The 16,497-nt window shown below is 43.0% G+C and overlaps 2 protein-coding genes across 5 annotated transcripts; one reads left to right on the forward strand and one right to left on the reverse strand.

Moving 5' to 3' along the window:
* The first annotated feature begins 1,106 nt into the window (after window positions 1-1,106).
* LOC137610689 (transcription factor Sp3-like) lies at window positions 1,107-8,247 on the forward strand. 4 transcript variants are annotated; one of them, XM_068338426.1, is made up of 9 exons: window positions 1,107-1,290; window positions 1,573-1,670; window positions 2,542-2,772; window positions 2,852-3,445; window positions 3,916-4,128; window positions 4,217-4,421; window positions 4,550-4,739; window positions 5,885-6,081; window positions 6,557-8,247. In XM_068338426.1, exons 2-9 carry the CDS (start codon window positions 1,602-1,604, stop codon window positions 6,802-6,804), a joined length of 1,947 nt encoding a protein of 648 aa, XP_068194527.1. In that variant the 5' UTR covers window positions 1,107-1,290; window positions 1,573-1,601; the 3' UTR covers window positions 6,805-8,247. The 4 variants fall into 4 exon arrangements, with proteins under 4 accessions (XP_068194527.1, XP_068194528.1, XP_068194526.1 ...); XM_068338425.1 differs by having other exon boundaries at window positions 1,111-1,250; XM_068338427.1 differs by lacking the exon at window positions 1,573-1,670.
* On the reverse strand, window positions 7,913-15,247 carry fbxo30a (F-box protein 30a). Its single transcript, XM_068338424.1, has 3 exons — window positions 15,078-15,247; window positions 11,570-13,641; window positions 7,913-11,447 (listed from the first exon to the last, which is right to left on the reverse strand). Exons 2-3 carry the CDS (start codon window positions 13,586-13,588, stop codon window positions 11,244-11,246), a joined length of 2,223 nt encoding a protein of 740 aa, XP_068194525.1. The 5' UTR covers window positions 13,589-13,641; window positions 15,078-15,247; the 3' UTR covers window positions 7,913-11,243.
* Window positions 15,248-16,497: the final 1,250 nt, after the last annotated feature.

Consider the following 16,497-nt stretch of genomic DNA (forward strand, 5'->3'; position numbering starts at 1 on the left):
GTTCCCTATGAAATGAGACATTTAATGAGGCCCATTTAAAGCAGGAAAACGCCTGGGCCAGAGAGTGTTTCACCCAACCAATGCAAAACACAACTGTTAAAGTGATTATTTGATATGAATCGTATGTCATGGGAATGTAGATGATAAAATGAATTGTCCTCCTCGCAGCACAAGTATTCTATAAAGATTAAACAACAAACATTGTTAAGGATGCTTTTTTTTTTTTAAATGGATCAAAACTTTTTTAATAATTTAAAGTTTCACTAAAGCAAAATGAACATTGGATTGATATGCGTCCATGTATTGAGGACCCCAGGGTGTTTACTGCCTTGTATGATAGTTTATTGTTATAAAACCTTCATGCCATCAGTATAACACTAGATATCTGCTGAAACACTGGACTATTCTTCATTTGTGAATGTAGTGCTGGTGAAATAAAGTGTGTTCACATCACCATCTTGTGAAATTCTAACTTGTAAGCGGCTTCAAGTTGCTGCAGAGCATTACATTTAATAGTGGATGCCCACTATGGCGAGCTTTAAGCACCCCAAACTTTAAAAAGGAAATCTTTTTGCCCGTCTATTGTAGCGTAATGGCGGAAATACATGGCAGTTATAACTGTATTTCCCCAATGAAGATTTTTTTTTCGTCAGTTCAACATTTAGAGTTAGATATACTTTACTTCAATTTAATTTAATCCTGCACACAGCATGGACGAGTTTATTCAAAGCCGGAACGACAGAGGGGAGAAAATTCCTGGTGAACCGAGTTCTCCATTTTCAGGGTTTTTTTTAATCTGTTTACAACATCTAATGTTTAATATAAATATTAGTGTGACATTAAAATGAAAACATTAAGTGCATACTTTCGTAAAAACCAACCACTTCGTAAGCATAGCGGTTGATTTTTTTTTTAAAAACTGCATTCCTTCTCGTTTCTCAATAACAAACAGGAAGCACACGTACTATAAAAAATATTTGACATTCGCGTTATCCAATTAACTTTACCGAATTTTCCGCTTAGCCAATCGTCGTAGAGAAGAAGGGCGGGACATCCTGTAATGTGACGCAAATTCGACAGTCACGCTTGTTAGTCCCACCTTTTTGTGTTTCCCGCACCGTCAATCAAAATAGAAAAAAAATCGACCCGAATTCACCGATCAACACTAGCCCGCCTTTGATAAAATAATCATGTTTGGAGTTTAGTTGATTAAATAATCCTTCCGGTTACTACCATTCACGCTATGACTGGTACGTAAACATTTACCGCATCGAAGCGTGCAACTAATCGGTGAGTTTGTGAGTTTACAGCGAAGCAAGCTGCGTCTTTATATCTTTTGCCCTGCTGCTAACTAGCTAGATATGGTTAGCCAACAGAGCTAGCTGCCTAGCCGCGGACTTTAAAGTAAACAGCCAATCTGGGCCCAAATCGCCTTTGAATCTTCGCTGCAAAGTTGAAATTCGAAGTCGGCTCCCTTTGGACTGGAGAGTGGGGATGCTTTGCGGGCTATTCTGGCCGACAGGAGTTGACGATTACAGAGTTTTGCTGAGTTTCCCCCTCTCTCCCTGCTAGCACCAAAGCAGCCTCTGAAACAAGGAGAAATGGCGTCCGCGGACGTGGACAGCAGTCAAAGCGAGTTTCTGCAACCCGGCAGCGCGGCGGAAACGCAGGTATCCGACATTTTCTAGCTCGTCATTTTCGCTTGCGTTCAATTGCTGGTTATGTTTTTGAGAGCATGAAGTTCAGACGTTTTAAAATTTTGATGGCATGGGGTGAAAGCCGTACACTTCCTGTGTTCCCCTCAATAACGGCCACCCACTTTACCCCTGTAAAACCCGCCCATAGTGGGTAGGACACTGGAGTCAGTCACTTGGGTCGGATCGCTCGGAGATAGCCGGTGTACCTCTGGCTGGGAGGCTGTTGGTTGTGATCGTATCGTTCAGAACAACGTCCATAATCAAACTGTAGCGTTCAGCGCTCTTATAATAGCCACCCATCCCCCACCCGGTGCTTTCTGAGCCTGTTATCTCCCCTGTGTGTGTGTGTGTGTGTGTGTGTGTGTGTGTGTGTAGGTGCTTGTCTTTAGCTCGTAGCATGTCTGTCATCCACCTTTTGCTTCAGCACAAATCCCGCCAATGATGCATCGTTCCTTCGATTTGATGGCAGAGAATAAGGATTTACAATTTTTATTTATTTATTTATTTATTTATTTATTTATTTATAAATATGTGTAAGAAAAAGCTTCATTTGTCACATACAATCATAAAAAAATGTTGTCTGGTTTTTACCCATGCCTGAGGAGCAGTGGTTAGTTCTTATGATGCCATGGGAGCAGATCAGGGCTCCCCCTTTTTCATGTAGACTGCAAGAGATGGGCATCCACCCACAGGCCTTCTGAAAAGTGGGCGATCACACTATTCCCCCCCCCCCCCCAAGCCACTAAAAGACTGGTTCCTTTTTCTGTGATCTAATATAAAATTGAAAGCCTCGTTTTGAAACGTGGTCTGCTCTTGTTAATCTGAGTGTAAATCTTATTCCCAGACAACAGACATGTCAGCCATTCAGCTGACAGGTTCGGATCGATGGGAGGTGTTAACTCCTGTCTCAAGTGGGAAGGAAGACCATGGAGTTGTTCACATTCCAAACTCGGGGATCGTTACATCCAATGGGCAGTACGTGCTTCCTATTGGGAGTCTTCCCAACCAGCCAATTTATGTCACAGCATCGGGGAACGAGGCCACGGCCAACGGGGTGTCAGGCATTCAGTATCAGGTAAAAAGAGAGAAATACGTTTACGTCGGGGTGGATTTTCTCTGGGATTGTTTTAAAAAACGATCACTCTCTTTTCCAGGTTATCCCACAAATCCAAAATGCAGACGGGACACTCGCAGGATTCCCAACGCAGGGACTGGATGACGGCACGGGGCAGATCCAGCTCCTACAAGACGGCAGCCACGGGAGCATCGGAATCAGCTGTGCCACAACCGCGACCTCAGACCTCTTGACACAGGCGGGGCAAGTACCTTCGATCCAAGGCGTCCAGCTGTCTGGGGGGTCGACGTACACCGGCACAGTACCTGTGGGGCTGCCCAGCAACATCACGTTCGTCCCAATAAATAGTTTGGATCTGGAGTCTTTAGGGCTTACGGGAGCACAGACGGTCCCCATAGCAGCAGGGATAACGCCTGAAGGTCAGCTAATCATGAGCGGTCAGACGCTGGAGAGTCAGGGTCAGGACTCTGGCTCCAAACAGCAGCTGGTGACTGTGAGCAACGCTGGCGCCAATCCAGAACTATACGTGCCAACCACCACCAACTCCTCCTCGCTCCCCGAGACCATCGACGGCACCGGGGTTCTGACCCAAGCTACCGCCGTGTCTGCAGGCGTGGCTGACCCTTCCTCCTCAGCAAACTTCAACTCCCACAACCACCTGCAGCAAATTCAGGTGAGAGTTTGCCTCTTTAGCACCATATAAGGTGTGTGTGGATGGTCCCAAGAGAAATCTGAACTACAATGTAGGCGGTAAGATGGGAAATGACTTGGATTTAACTTGGATCTTAACTTGGATTTATAAAATTCTACAGCACTTCTGAAATTTTCTCAGTGCTGGCCTCAAATAAATGTTTAGGTTTGTAGTTTTGTTTGTGAGGATGTGTGGAAGGATACCTTCAAATGATGAAGTGACTTCAGAGAGCTCAAGTAGTAGTAGAGCTCAAATGGGATGAATATTTGCTTTTCAGTGAACTTCTGTTTTGTCATATTTAAAAATGTTCTGCATCCCCACGTTGATGATCAGCTACATGAAATTATTCTATGAAAAATTCTTTTGGTTGTTAAGTCAAGTTCTTCTATACACAAAAAGTTATGTCAGCCTCTTATTATGATTAAAATACTCTGTATTTCATCACTCTGCAGGTCTCATCTGCTAACTCCACCACTATCTCCCAGCCTATCCTGCAGCTGTCTGGGGACACTCAGGCCCAGGTCGCCCAGGTGGCTCAGGGTCAGGACCTGAACGCAGCAGCAGGTCAGACTCTACAGAGCGTTCAGCTGGTTAACCCGGGGACGTTCCTCATCCAAGCCCAGACTGTCACTGCCACCGGACAGATCCAGTGGCAGACCTTCCAGGTAACCCACCCCTCGACCGAAGGAGCAAGCAGGACTCATCCTCATGTCTTCTGTGGAAAGGATGTTAATCCACATTGTGTCGCTGTAGGTTCAAGGTGTCCAGTCACTCCAGGGGCTCCAGTTGCCCCAGGGACAGGGGCAGGCTCAGCAACTGACTCTAGCCCCGGTGCAAACCCTCCCTCTGGGCCAGACGGGTCAGGTCAGCCTACCCAACCTCCAGACAGTTACTGTGAACTCTGTAGCCCAGTCTGGAGTTCAGTACACACAAGGAGAGGACACAGACAGCCCAGTCGGTATGGAAAACAGGAAAATTCTGTGCATCCTCGCATACAGTTCTTCCTACTTCTAAGCAAACCATACATATTTTTTAATGTCGAATTGTGGAAAATGTCCTAAATCTGCCCCTTTCTCCCTGGTTCAGGTATTCAAATCAAAGAAGAGCCAGACTCAGAGGAGTGGCAGCTCAGTGGAGACTCGACGCTCAACCCCAGTGACCTGAACAACCTACGCGTTCAGATGGGAGACGAAGACATGGAAACACCGAGCGGAGAAGGCAAGAGGCTCCGCAGAGTCGCCTGCACCTGCCCCAACTGCAAAGAGTCCGGAGGAAGGTGGGGAAAAACACAGAAGTTTATTCCTCCTCCCCACATTTGTTTGAGAAAAGATCCAAACGATGTCAGGGATATTTACTGGAAAACGAAATTAGTTTGTAGCCACAGCCAGTTGAAACTCAGCCACTCTATGTTGCAGTGGCGCCTGAGGACAATTGACATTTCGTAATGTCAGATTAGCGTCTCTTATTGTTTCAACCGCTTCGTCTCTCCGAGATGTTAAACAGGTTTTAAATCCTGGTATTATTAGCTTTTCCATGCAGATCTGAATTTGCATTCATATTCGTGGCTAATCCAGTTGATATTTAGACACGGTGAGTATGATGGTGTGCTGTGGAGCTTTTTACATATTGGAGATGAAAAATGGAGCAGCTGAGAAGGTTATTTATTTATTTATTTTTGTGTTCTCGCTCCATCGATCGTTTGATTTTCCTGATCTCGCTTTCAGTACCGCCTTTACTGGCTGTGTGACAAAAAGGTCGTCATCTTCTGCTCCAGCTTTGGGCTGTGGGTGAAAGGTCTTAAGAAAGTGAGAATGTCTTCTAGAGTAACCGATCCTGAATTTTAGCTTTCTGAAATCTCATGAACTCATGTAGCACGTGAACAAGATGCCACCGCTAACGAAGCAACGTGAAGCTAAAGCTAAACCCACCTGATGATCTGAAGAAGTAATAGCATGGTAATTAGTTTCATTGGGTAATTTTTGTGTTAGTTGTTTTTCCTCGCATTATTTAGTTTAATTGTGATGTTAACTGATTGGCTGCCAGCGCTTTGGATGAATTCATCTCCATCGGCAGACTTTCTCCAATACTCTGGACATTTATCGATGTTTCTCTCAGAGCGACACCATGATCGGTCGTGGGTGAGCTCTGACACACGCAAACTTAAATGCATCATAAACTGTCACAACTTCTCCGTCTTCCTCTGATTTGTCATCCTCTCTTCCGTAACTAGATCAGTCGTCATGACGCTAAATTCCGGGATTTAAAACCTGATTTTCACTCTCTGTAGACAAACATCACTGATGTCAATAGATGTCAGTGGCAGCTCGTGTATTAAAAGAATAAGCGATCCTAATAATAATATCGTAATAAGTAATAAGTGATTTTTTTCTAACCATTATTTGTTTCCCCGGCGTGTCACAGAGGTTCAGGCATGGGGAAGAAGAAGCAGCACATTTGCCATATCGTCGGCTGCGGTAAAGTCTACGGGAAGACGTCTCACCTCCGAGCCCACCTGCGCTGGCACAGTGGGGAGAGACCGTTTGTCTGCAACTGGATGTTCTGCGGGAAGAGGTTCACCCGGAGCGACGAGCTACAGAGACACCGGAGGACACACACAGGTGAGACGAGGCTCGGACGAGTCTAAGCACATTTCAGTTTGAAAGAACAGGCAAAGAAACACAACCGAAACACGTCTGTGCAAACGCGACGGCAGAGCTGTAATATTTTGAAGTGACGTTAAGCAAGCAGCAGCTAGCAGCTATTAACTGCATCACAGTAAACCCACTGATGGATTAAACGTCACGCCACGTCGCAGAACTCGTATCATTCTGTGTCTTAGAGAAGGGACTCCATCTCAAAGGCAGTGAAACGTGGGTGAGTTCACACTCACAAGCCTGTAGTACTTGTAGAAAAGGCGTTTGTTAAAATACTGTTGTGTTATTATGATGTTTCTGTCGCTCTCTGTAGAATATTTTCACACCCACTCAGACGCCCTCTTTAAACAGATTGCATAATCGCGTTCCGATGGCGATGCAAAAGCCACTCGCTTTTCAGTAGCGAAGGTTTCACCGTCTGCCGTTCGTCTCTTCACAGGAGAGAAGAAGTTCGTGTGCACGGAGTGCTCCAAGAGGTTCATGCGAAGCGACCACCTGGCCAAGCACATAAAGACTCACCAGAATAAAAAAGGCGTTTCTGCCACGTCTCCGCCCACCACCGCCGACGCCGTCATCACCGCCGACGGCACCACGCTCATCCTGCAGACCACCGGCCACGACCTCGTAGGCAATCAGGAGATCCCGTTACAGCTGGTCACCGTGGCCCCCGGTGAGGTCATGGAATGAGGGGGGGGGGGTGAAGGAGTCGGGCGGCTTTTGGGGTTGTTGTTATTTTGTTTTTTTTGTGAGAATTGACCTATCACAGGGACATCTTGGGCTTTTCTCTTTCCCTTTTACGTTTATTTTGTTTTTTTTACATATGAATATATACGTAAATATATATTACAAATATATATATTTTAAGTAAGAGTTATCTTGACTTTATGTTGGTTTTTTGCAGTCTTTTTATAGGCGGGCAAAAAAAGAACATAAAATGTGGTTGCTATGTACACAGACACACACACACACACAAAAGATAACATGTTAACACTCAAACACGTGACATGAATACGCAACACGATGAAATGCCTTATTTTGTATCATACTCTTGTATAAAATGCTGGAGGTGCATGTGTTTTTTTTAAGCTTTGCAGAAAATGTAACTAACAGAGATAATGTGTTTGTAAAGTGGAGATGATGAGGATGAGGAGTTTTTTGAAATGGTAAGAAATGGGAAGCGGCGACCCTCCGGGAACAGTCGGATCTCCGTGTCTGGGGGAGTTTTTACGTCATCGACTGGTGTGTTGGAAGCAGCGCGTCGCTCTGCTGCCGTCATGAATGAACGCTTTTGTAGATGCAAGCCGCTCTGAGAAAAAGAGCCACCTCTTCCAGCATCTGGTCAGTCTGAACAGAATGTCTCGTCAGTCCTCACAAGCACACCGTCCTCTGTGCTTGATTGGAGTTTTTTTTTTTTTTAACCCTGCCCTGTGCATTATTTCATTTAAGTTCTTTTATTTGTGTGTCTCTTTGCTAATTTGGTGCCGTCTGAATGGAAATTGTATGGTTGCGATCAGTAAGTGTCGAGGGTTTTATTTATTACTCTCCTCAGCTGCACGTGCAACTGGAAGAAACCGGAAAAAATAAAAAAAAAAGAATGCAAGCATTCGTTTAACAAGCATTAAACGAAGCCCTCGGGGGCATTTGTCATCAGACATTCCAGGAGGAAACCGGATGTTGTTGGATCAGTTCTGATCTTGTTGGTAATTCTGGCCAGATGTCACTCAAGTTAAACGGAAACAATCACGCCATTGTTTTATATTTTATTTTTAATTTTTGAATTAATGTAATCCCTTCCTCAGTTTGTCCACATGTTTTTAGCGTTCATTTACATGTATATTATCTTATTTTCGCATTGTTTATAGAAGCCATTACTTAGTTAACTGAATGTTGTATCAAAACCTTATTTTACGTGATTTTTTTAAAGAATTGGTGTAAAAAATTGAATGTTACCTTTTGTAAAACCTTTTTTCAAATGGATCACAATAAAAGTTGGAAACCTTACAGTTTTAGTTTGTGTGCTGAGGCCAGTGTGGAGCCCATCTCTGGTGTATTGAGCTTTTATAACGTCTTATTTTGAATTCTCTTATCCATCACTTGGAGATATGACATCACTTTGAGGTCACTGATACTGAGATGAAGTCACTAGTGTGGGATAAGTTAGTCATATTTTAAGAAAGCCTTTTATTCTGGTAGTTTGATTTGTAAGGTTGAAGGATTTTGAATCACTAAATGTTTTAATGTTACAGGACAGTTTACATCTCACTGGAATGACATGCAATGGATAGAACTCAATAAAATTTTATTTTGTACAGCAGTATAAATTTCCACCCATGATTCAATCTGCTTAAACTTTATTGCTCTGAGAAAAGGCAATGATTCGTGATTCTTTGTAATTGACTAAAATTTTCAGTTTGAGTTGAAGGATTCACAAAGGACTTAATCCATTTTAGTCCCTACAGATGTTTTTGATCATACCGACCACCAGTCTGTTGAAAGCTGATGGAATGTTCACTTTTAAGTTCGGGAACAACTCCACTTCTTTGCTTTACCAGTTCTTAGCCTGAATACATGATTCAATTTTGCACAGATTACAACATCAGTTTTTTAAATAAAAGCGCTGTGAAACATGTCCTCAGGAACAGTCTCATCTCAGGAGACATAGCCAAATTCTGCTGTAATAAAGAGAAACATTTAAAAACAGCCTCTTTATTATAATGCTTCAAAAGGCCAAACAAATGAAGCTGGCATATTGTGAAAAATGCACTTCAGCAGGAGTGAACTTAATTTAAAATGCTGAATTGTGTTGATAACCTTCAGTTGCCTCCAAAGTTGTAACGGTAGATAAAACTCATTTTATCAAAGTTTATATCAATCTTCACAGCAGATTTTGACTTTAATGCTCTGCATACTTAAACCTACGTTCACCTGAAGACTGGGGGTATGTGATCAGTTCTTAATCATACAAAAAACTTAACTGTTATTCTGAAAATGTCCTGAACTGATGAGCTGAGAAAGAAACCATCTAAAAGTTCACAACTGAAAAGTGAATCTTTTTCAAAGACGTCAAAGTCACATGCAAAGCTTGAGGGACGTACAGTCCCGCTACATGAGGAAAGATGACCCTCAGCATTATGATTTCAGTTTTACAGTACATGCCTTCATGTGCAAATCAATTCAAATTCAAATGTTCATTCCAAATAAAAGTACCAGTACAAAAAAACAAACAAAAACAGAAATAAACCAGACATGGATGGGGCGTTATCAGAGTAAAAAGACAGTTTAGTTCAGACATTGTTTGGGGTTTTCCATCAGACTCCTTGAATAAAAAATGACAAAAACATATTCCTCTAACAAGCTACTTTTTCTGTAATTTTCAATCAATTTTCATCCAAAACTTGCAAAACATTTGATGCATTTTTTTCCCTTTACATTTTACTCCAAACCAAAAATAGAATTAAAGTCAACAAGTCTCATCACTGCAAAAAAACTTTCAGAACAACATTTTCGCTGACAGCCTATTGGATGTAAAAATGCCACTGATGATGACAAACGCGCTTCATTACTGCACACTTTTATAATACTGATCACGGTACGCCAGTCACTTCTAAGACCTCACAATTATCAGGTAGCTGATTTGTGGACCATAAACAATCCCCAACAAAATAAAGTTTCAAGCTGTGACCCTGAGACGGTAACATTTGAACCGAGTGTATATGTAGTGACAAAAAAAAAAGTGCAACTAAAATAAATAGTGCATATGAACAAAGCTATGATGGAGGGAAGTGTTTGTGCCCGTTTCTTAACGCCTGACCTGCAGGGTTTCATGAGGTCGGACTCAGAGTGGAGGAAGCTTACAGCCGTCTAAGGCTGCTCTCAGAACAGAGTAAGCGCTGCTGCGGTTATCACAGGATTAGGCGGTGGCGAAGGGAGACTATCATTGGTCTGTTAACCAGCTGGGATAGTGTGTGGCTTTCGGATTCTAGCATTTGGAGGAAGAATGTTTCCAGAGAGGATGTAGAGGAGTGTTTGTTTTCCTCTGCTGGTGCAGTCACACCATGTTTCACTGAGACGCCAGGCAACTTGTTTAACAGAAACGTCAAACGAGTTCTAAGTTTGAATAATAATAAAACTGTTGACCAGCCAGTCTTATCATAGTTATGCAAAAATGAGCAACACTGCTGCAAACGTTCTGCATCAGGTTGCAGTCTGAACACTACAGCTGGTCTGAAGCAGCCCAACCACTGATGGATTCTTATGCTCACCGAGTACATTCAACATCTGACATGCTACATTTTACAGTTTTGTATAAAAGCAATCAAACAATTGCTGGTTGTTTGTTAAAAATCGCTGGTAGAGAAGACATGACTCACAGCTCACAACAGTGTGAATAGTGTTAGTTCCACCCTCCTTCAAACGTGAGAGATGAAACAAGAAGATGGACCACCTTTATTACCGCTAGAAACTGCAAAAATGTGTTATATAAAACCGCACATGATGCTGGTGACGTGCCTTCTGCTAGTGACAAAAGCTAACACCCAATAAAGTGTGGCTATCGTGTAAAATACGTTGTGCACAGAAGATTGGTCAGTGTTAAAATTAAAGTCATGACATCTGTGAGCTTGAAGCAGGACACAAGGTAAAACCCTACGAAACAGGGTAGCAGGAAACGGTTCTAGTTGGAAGCAGTCAGCAGATCTCATCAACATGTTCTGAACAATCTCTAGACTAGAAAATCAAGTGTATCACCAGGCTCGAACTCTCTATTATTCGATATAAAAATTAAAAAAAGAGCAAAATATTCTGATAATTTACACATCGTCAGAGGAGCTAAGGGTACAATGTCAGTATACTGGTATTAATAAATAAATATCCACCAGGAGGGAGAGGGTGATCTGATTTTCACAGTCCTCATCTGTGATTGCAGCACGTCGGCCTCTGCTCAAGTGTAAATGAGCCCAGACTGGCTGATTTAGTGGGATTCTTGTTCAAATTCAAAGAACACCAAACAGCTTCTGATATCAAACACGTTTTAAATATTTCTGCGGCTGTAAGAAATGAATGCCTGTAAACGCTGGAGGAAAAGAAAACTAAATGGTCTCACAAACGCTTTCATGTCTGGGAAACATTTATGCTACTGGTTTGAGAACTGAACGTAAACACCTTCCCTCCTTCGTGAGCTCTCTGGTGAAACACATGCACGGCAGCGGGATGGCCTCCTCACGCCGAGCAATCGTATTGAACTTGCACTTCTTGAGGTGGTCGGCCATGCTGGCGATGTTGGCGAACTTCCACTCGTTCACTGTGCCGAAAGCCGTACTGAATCGCCACACCTGAAGGATAAAGGCAGAGGATCGATTCCTTGTTTTTCACCTGACATTGCACAAGTGGGCTGCTCTCACATTGATTACTAAAAACCAACCATTTGAAAACCAAATCCAAATCAAAGACTGACCTTGTCGGTGATCTGCCACGAAGGAGAGCCATCAGCGTGTCGTTTCTTTTCCCACAGCAGGACCACCATGCCACGCATCTGCAGCAGAGTGGCGCACACGTCCCTCATTGTGCGAGACACTCTGGAGAGTTGGCACAAGCTAAAGCTGTCAAGGAAGCTCGCTATATGCTGTAACACCTCGAATGGAAGACCACTGAATTGATCGCACTGAGAACCAAAGTGACAGCTGTTTCCTGTCTGACTCTCCCCAGGTTTTAAGGGCACGCCGGGTTGGACCCCAAATGAGCCGAGGTGTCTGTCGTGGATGATTCTGAAGCCCTGCACAGATGGGCAGAATCGTCTTTGGGAGTAGGTGCAGCCGTAGTAGGCCAAGGGGCATCGTTGCTCCATCCAGCCGTTGAGTCCGGCGTGAATATCCCCGTGAACGTTTTTGAAATGAGACGAGAACTCGTCCCGCCGGAACAGCTGCCCGCAGACGAACGTGAACATCGAACGTTGCTTCGTTTGGTACCGAGCCACACATTCGAGCACTAAGTCCAGCCGGAGAGTGTGGAAGGGGCTCGGATTGGAAAGCTGTGGGCTAGCGTGATCGCAGGCTGAAGCTGAAGCGATGTCTCCAACCATGGTGTTGGTTGCAAGAATGGCTGAGGGGAAGGAGAATGTCTGGGTGCCAAAGTCAATGTGGTAGCCGTCCACAAACCTGCTGTCTGAGATTCCTCTACCTCCCGGAGAATCGCCGAGGCAAAAGAGCAACGCTGCAGTGATGAGATCGATGCCATGGAGGCCCATGGGGTCATCCGCTACTTCCAGATCTGATGTGTCGACTGCCTTGTCCTCCATCTTTGCTCGAAACAAATAAGGGTCTGACAGAAGAGCCCGACGCCCATTCAATGTAAACATACTTATTCCCCGAAGCACTTCTACATTCTGTAGTTTGCGCTCCAAACACCTGTACCTGAGTTCAGTGGGTAAGCGATGTAAGAAGTTATTTCTCACATGATCAGACAGCAGGAATGGCATTGGTGGTGAAAGCTGCGCTTGCTGAGGCACGCGATGTTCCAGTGCTAGAACGGGCATGTAATCCTGAGGCATCTCCGGCCACACAAGGTCGGACTCGTTTACTGGCTCCTCTTCAATGTCTTCCTTCTGCTCAAAAAACACTTCTACAAAATCAGAGTCTTCTTCTGCCCAGCCAGGACCCTCATCTTCTTCTCCATCTGTTCCTACAGCGCAGTCCACTCCACCTACTGCTCCAAGCTCACACTCTGAATCAGAATCACTCTCCTCCATATCTACATTCTTCCCTCCCTCTGCTAGATGAACATCATGACTAACGCCATTTTCTCCGTTGTGAAGGGCTCCGTTTTTGTCTGAACTTTCTCCATTTAAATTTCCAACAATTACACCCACATCTGTGGCGTTAGTCAGGATGTCCAATGCTACTGCTAAACTTCTGCTCGTCTCCACCGAGGCTCTGTATAACTCATTATAGGACTCCTCTTCCATTTCCATGGGTCCATTAGCTAATACGGTCTCAGGTAGACTTGATGCCGTTGCCATTTTGTCACGTTCGTCTACTTCTTTATCTCCATTCTTTGACACAGTGGTTGTAACCTTCAGGGACTCCAACAACATCCTCTGATCCTGCAGGGCCAAGGCCATGTCTAGTTGCTCCACCTCATCAAAGTCTTTGCTCAAGTTTTCATAGGACTTCCGATCAGAATAGCTCACAGGCCAGCGATTCCACTCCATAGTGCAACAGACTATACTTGCCGGGCACGTCTCCAGGTGTCGCGCCATCTTGATCCTCGCAATATAGAACGGGCAGCCAAATTCACTGTTCAGACACGGCAACCGTTCATATGGACACAGTAGCCGGTGCTCCTCTAATTTGCATGAATGAAAAACTGCCCCACATACAAGAGGACAGCCAATGAGGTCACAGGAAACACCCATCTCTGGTCTCACCATGCATCTTCTGTTGATGCACTTAAGGCAGTGGGAGTGGAGGCTCTCCATCTTTATTGTGCTGTACCCCTCGTGAGCCGGTTGAGAAGGGGTGAAGATCAACCCTGAAACAAAATCAGAAAGAAATTAATTTCACAAATCTAAAAACTCCAATATGACTTGATTACAAATGCAAATAAAATATGGTTTTATTGCATATTTTTGAGTCATTTTCTCAGTCATTTCAGTCATGGCTTAAGCTCGACTTCCATAGAATACAGAAAAAAACTGAATGCCAACAGCTTCATGCTGTCAACAGACAAGATGATGGAGAGCATGTTTGTGGTGCTCTTATTTTGAAAAATGGTTTTCAAATACATCATGTGTCTTAAACAATCCTTACTGATGACCAATATTTCATGCTACGGTTGACACCGTGTGTCTTATTGTGGGAAATATTTAACAATAAACTTCTTCCCAAGTAGACATCTGTGAAACCAAACCAATTCAACAAGAGATTGCTCTGCATGAATTCATGTTTTCCTGCAGTGATTTAAGCTAAAAGCTATGCTTATATATTTAGTTTGTTAATTAAATACTTAAAATCACAGCATGCACTGCTTGTTTTTTTAGTGGAGATCCACGATTCATTGACTTATCTCCAGTGTTGCGATGCAATCACTTGGGTTTTCAGCAAACAGAACATGAATTCAGTAACTTACCATCCTGCCAACTTCAAACCTATTCGTATACAAACTAAAATATCGCAGTGATCGCATAGAGTCGCCATCAAACGGGATATAACGTGGGTCACGATGTCACATCAGCTCACGTACATGAATGAAACCCACGGACACAACACGTGGGGTCCCACTCACGCACTTCGTCTTAAAAGTTTATCTTGCGTCTGTCGTCTCTGCGTGTTTACTAAGCCTGCCGGCTGTGCTAACGTTTCACAACATCCCTCTTAGGTTTCACGGTGACGGTTCTTTCCGGCTAACCCGACCCCTTCATCTTTAGAATCTGAGAAATGTCCTCCGTTCACAAGGCATGGAAACAAGTTTCAACATATTATGCAAACAGGTTGGCCACAAGCCGCAAGTAAACCACGGGGGTAAACATTCCTCAAGCATTAGTGTATTTGATCGTGGGTGGACTTATCTAAAAACACACGTAGTTAAAATGACACTCGGTTACTACCTGCTAGAAGGCTAAATGTCAAAACCACCAAGTCACACAGCAGAGCTATTGCTAAGACTTTGCAGTCATAGCCAGCAAGGGTTAGCTTAATTACGCAAGCATAACTGACAGGTTAGCAAAAACAACATGCAACCCTAACAACTAAATACGATCTGAGCACTAATAACAACGCCAAATCTGTTTAATACAACTAGGTGCAAATTTACTATATGCTGAAATACGTAAATCGGAAGCTAACAGGACTTTGAAACGAAAAAAACAACAACAAAAATACCCCAACATGGCCAAATACTTAGCATTAGCAGCGACACTTCGTTAGCCTACTAAGCTAGCTAGGTGGTAGCTTCTAGAAACTGCTTACCCGAGTTACTGCGCTCTCCGGGTCTATTTTAAAACTCTTTTTCTTATTAATTTTAATTATTTCGATATAAACAACAAGGACAGTACAGCACATGCGGGCAGTATTATAGATATCCAAATTTTCCAAGATAGTAATTGCCTGCAGCTGATTCTCCGGCTGAGTCTCTTGCTGGTCTGAGTTAGTCGGCGTTTGTGTTGATCCTGGAGTGAGGCGCTGCGCTACTACGTCATCACGTAAATGACGTATAGCTTTAATATTATGGACGCAGACCTGTGGGAGCGCACCGAAATAGACTCACTGGGGAAAACCCGGCAGCGTTACATGGTTTTTCATGACATCTAAGCGCTGTTAATGTCTGATATTATTTTTATCTTTGCAACTGAAAGGAACCCACTTGATTTAGTCATCAAAATTACAAATGGTCAGCGATTGCAATAATAAAACACTTTAAATAGCTTTTGTTGTCGTTCACGTTATCGAGCTATTTAAACTTTACTTGGTTTTTGCGAACAGCTGATAGATAATAGATTTTGGAAATAGCTGTGATATATATTGGGAACTTAATCGCTACATTCAATTTTATATAAAAAGCATGTATAAAAATGAAATAGTGACGAAAAACGTTGAAACCATAAGTTTAATATAGCCTGACATGGAACTGTAAATAATCATTAATGTGCGTGTGTGTGTGTGTGTGTGTGTGTGTGTGTGTGTGTGTGTGTGTGTGTGTGTGTGTGTGTGTGTGTGTGTGTGTGTGTGTGTGTGTGTGTGTGTGTGTGTGTGTGTGTGTGTAGTGTAAGTGAAGCTCAATAGGTGCCCTCTCCTGGTATGATTATTGCAGGTGCAGTCCTTCCTCCCTGAGGAACACCTTGAGCAGATAATAAATAATGAACCACTAATTATGGATTGTTCATTGGGTCATATCCTATCAATGTCAAAACTTTACCCACAAATCCATACATCACAATTTCAGTTGTTCCGTAAAAGGTGTAACAACATACTTTCACTTTACAAGGAAATGTCGAGCATATAAAGTTTTATTAAGAGCACTTAGCGTATCAATAAATTTCAAGAATTAAATGTATACCAAGATGACATCATTGGATTGTAATTAAAAATGTACTGTATTGCTGTGCAAACAACATTTTAATGCTAACTAAAGTTAATTTGAACTACAGCACATGAATAGCCTTCTGCTAATGCCAGATTCAGATTTAGCATAAAAACTTTTTGAACACACTGAATCATTATTTCCTTCTGAAATGCAGTGAAGTATAAAAACAAAGTAGGATTAAATTAGAAAAGTACCTCAAAATGACAAAAAATGGGGGGACAACACTTGGCAGAGACCTTTATTAAGTCACACAATTCTAAGAAGAAAAATTCCCTTCCATCATTATTATAAATCACACCTGCACAT

The sequence above is a fragment of the Antennarius striatus genome, chromosome 17 (genome assembly GCF_040054535.1).
Source record: "Antennarius striatus isolate MH-2024 chromosome 17, ASM4005453v1, whole genome shotgun sequence".
Classification (NCBI taxonomy): Eukaryota; Metazoa; Chordata; class Actinopteri; order Lophiiformes; family Antennariidae; genus Antennarius; species Antennarius striatus.